General features: G+C 53.3%; 1 protein-coding gene across 1 annotated transcript in view; it reads right to left on the bottom strand.

Annotated features, from left to right (window-relative positions):
• Window positions 1-1,948: 1,948 nt before the first annotated feature.
• The window catches only part of EMIHUDRAFT_236897 (hypothetical protein), a gene marked incomplete at both ends in the record, with an annotated part of 3,619 nt that continues 2,490 nt past the window's right edge, over window positions 1,949-3,077 (bottom strand). Inside the window, 3 exons of the mRNA XM_005778577.1 lie at window positions 1,949-2,059; window positions 2,482-2,547; window positions 2,973-3,044. Of these exons, the coding sequence (XP_005778634.1) occupies window positions 1,949-2,059; window positions 2,482-2,547; window positions 2,973-3,044 (249 nt within the window). The remainder of the gene's footprint in view (window positions 2,060-2,481; window positions 2,548-2,972; window positions 3,045-3,077) is intronic.

The following is a 3,077-nucleotide window of genomic DNA, read 5'->3' as shown; positions in this document are numbered from 1 at the left end:
TCAAGCGAAGGTGACTCCCTCGAGCGTCTCGCCGACGGAGCTCGACGCCGTCGCCCACAGGTTTGGGCTCGCGACGTCGATGCCTAATTAATCGTTAATTAATCGTCAATTAATCGTTAATTACTTGCCCACAGGTTTGGGCTCGCGACGTCGATGCCGTCGTTGGAGAGGACGGAGGCGGAGGCGCTCGCCAGCGCCGTCACCTTGAGATCGATCGCCAGCCCGTCGAGCGAGGTTAAATTAAATATTAATTAACGATGAATTAACAGTTAGTTAACCTTGAGGTCGATCGCCAGCCCGTCGAGCGAGGTCAATTAAATCTTAATTAACGATGAATTAACAGTTAGTTAACCTTGAGGTCGATCGCCAGCCCGTCGAGCGAGGTCAATTACATATTAATTAACGATGAATTAACAGTTAATTAACCTTGAGGTCGATCGCCAGCCCGTCGAGCGAGGTCAATTAAATATTAATTAACGATGAATTAACAGTTAGTTAACCTTGAGGTCGATCGCCAGCCCGTCGAGCGAGGTCAATTACATATTAATTAACGATGAATTAACAGTTAGTTAACCTTGAGGTCGATCGCCAGCCCGTCGAGCGAGGTCAATTAAATATTAATTAACGATGAATTAACAGTTAGTTAACCTTGAGGTCGATCGCCAGCCCGTCGAGCGAGGTCAATTAAATATTAATTAACGATGAATTAACAGTTAGTTAACCTTGAGGTCGATCGCCAGCCCGTCGAGCGAGGTCAATTAAATATTAATTAACGATGAATTAACAGTTAGTTAACCTTGAGGTCGATCGCCAGCCCGTCGAGCGAGGTCAATTACATATTAATTAACGATGAATTAACAGTTAGTTAACCTTGAGGTCGATCGCCAGCCCGTCGAGCGAGGTCAATTAAATATTAATTAACGATGAATTAACAGTTAGTTAACCTTGAGGTCGATCGCCAGCCCGTCGAGCGAGGTCAATTAAATATTAATTAACGATGAATTAACAGTTAGTTAACCTTGAGGTCGATCGCCAGCCCGTCGAGCGAGGTCGGCAGCTGCGCGGTGGCGCCGGTGAGTGCGGACGGGGAGGAGCCGCGGTACGCGAGCCTGCAGGAAGGTTCCAGGCAGGTTCTAGGAAAGGTCTAGGAGAGGACGGGGAGGAGCCGCGGTACGCGAGCCTGCAGGAAGGGTCCAGGAAGGTTCTAGGAAAGGTTCTAGGAAAGGACATATGTGTAGGGAGGAGCCGCGGTACGCGAGCCTGCAGGAAGGTTCCAGGAAGGTTCTAGGAAAGGTCTAGGAAAGGTCTAGGAGAGGACAGGGAGGAGCTCGCGAGCCTGCCCGTCCCTGCCAGGAGCTTGAGCAGCTCGCCCGCCATCGACTCGCCGGCCTAATTAATCGTTAATTAATCGTTAATTAATAGTTAATTAACAGCTCGCCCGCCATCGACTCGCCCGCCTCGGCGAGCGAGCCGAGCACCACGATGGACACCTGCGGGTGGGTTCGGGTACCGCGGGGGTAGGGTATGGGTTCGGGTACCGTGGGGGTAGGGAGCACCACGATGGACACCTGACCGCAGGTGAGGCCTGCTGTGTGTGTGTGTGGTGTGCGGGCAGGTGAGGCCTGGTGTGTGTGTGGTGTGCGGACGACCACAGTGGGCACCTGAGGGCGTATGTGAGAGGGCGGCGTGCTGCCACCGCTGGGGAGGGTGTGAACGGCGTCTCTTGCCCGCCTGCGTGTCGGAGAGGGCGAGCGCGGCGTGCGCGGCGCGCAACGCCTTGGTGCACTCCTCCCGCTCCACCATCAGCGAGATTTGCCTAATTAATAGTTCATTGACAGTGAATGAATAGTTAATTAATCTCCTCCCGCTCCACCATCAGCGAGATTTGCCTAATTAATACTCAATTGACAGTGAATGAATAGTTAATTAACCTCCCCCCGCTCCACCATCAGCGGATCTGCCGCTCCGACGAGCCCTGCGCGATGGCGCGGATGTTGACGCCCGCCGTGGCCATCGCCTTTGTGAAGGTTGCGCCGGTGCCCGGCCGGAAGGCCATCCCCTCGCCTAATTAATAGTTAATCAACAGTTAATTCACAGTGGATTCAGTGCCCGGAAGGCCATCCCCTCGCCTAATTAATAGTTAATCAACAGTTAATTCACAGTGGATTCAGTGCCCGGAAGGCCATCCCCTCGCCTAATTAATAGTTAATCAACAGTTAATTCACAGTGGATTCAGTGCCCGGAAGGCCATCCCCTCGCCGATGACGGCCACGATCGACTTGTCCTCTTCGATCGAGATGCCCGAGATCTGGAGCAACACAGGGCGTCGGTGGGGCCAACCGTAGATCTCCTCGTGTGGCGTGTCCCAAACGTGGTCTCGTCGTGCGGCGCGTCTGGCCGTCTCTTTCTGTGTTTCAGTCGGCCTCCGCGTGCCTTGATGTTTTCCGTCGCGTCGAGCTCGCGGAAGAACTCTGCGCGCACCGCCTCGAGCGCGCGGTCGGCGTCGGACTCCTGGATGCCGAGGCAGATGGAGGAGTCGGCGGAGGCCTGCGAGATCATCAGCACGGCCACACGCTCGCGGTGCAGCACGGAGAAGAGGCGGGACGACATCTCGACCGACGGCATCAGGCCGGTGCCTAATTGATAGTTAATTCATAGTTAAGTAATCGTTAATTAATACCATCTCGACCGACGGCATCAGGCCGGTGCCTAATTGATAGTTAATTCATCGTTGAGTAATCGCTAATTAATACCACCTCGACCGACGGCATCAGGCCGGTGCCTAATTGATAGTTAATTCATCGTTGAGTAATCGTTAATTAATACCACCTCGACCGACGGCATCAGGCCGGTGCCTAATTGATAGTTAATTCATCGTTGAGTAATCGTTAATTAATACCACCTCGACCGACGGCATCAGGCCGGTGCCTAATTGATAGTTAATTCATCGTTGAGTAATCGTTAATTAATACCACCTCGACCGACGGCATCAGGCCGGTGCCCTGCACGTTGAGGATGGCGACCGAGTCGACGGAGGTGACTCCCTTGATAGGCGCGGAGTTGTCGCCGAGCGGGAC

This window comes from Emiliania huxleyi, assembly GCF_000372725.1.
Source record: "Emiliania huxleyi CCMP1516 unplaced genomic scaffold EMIHUscaffold_242, whole genome shotgun sequence".
Classification (NCBI taxonomy): domain Eukaryota; phylum Haptophyta; order Isochrysidales; family Noelaerhabdaceae; genus Emiliania; species Emiliania huxleyi.
The sequence above is the reverse complement of the archived record's forward strand: the minus strand, read 5'-3'. Positions and strand labels throughout refer to the sequence as shown.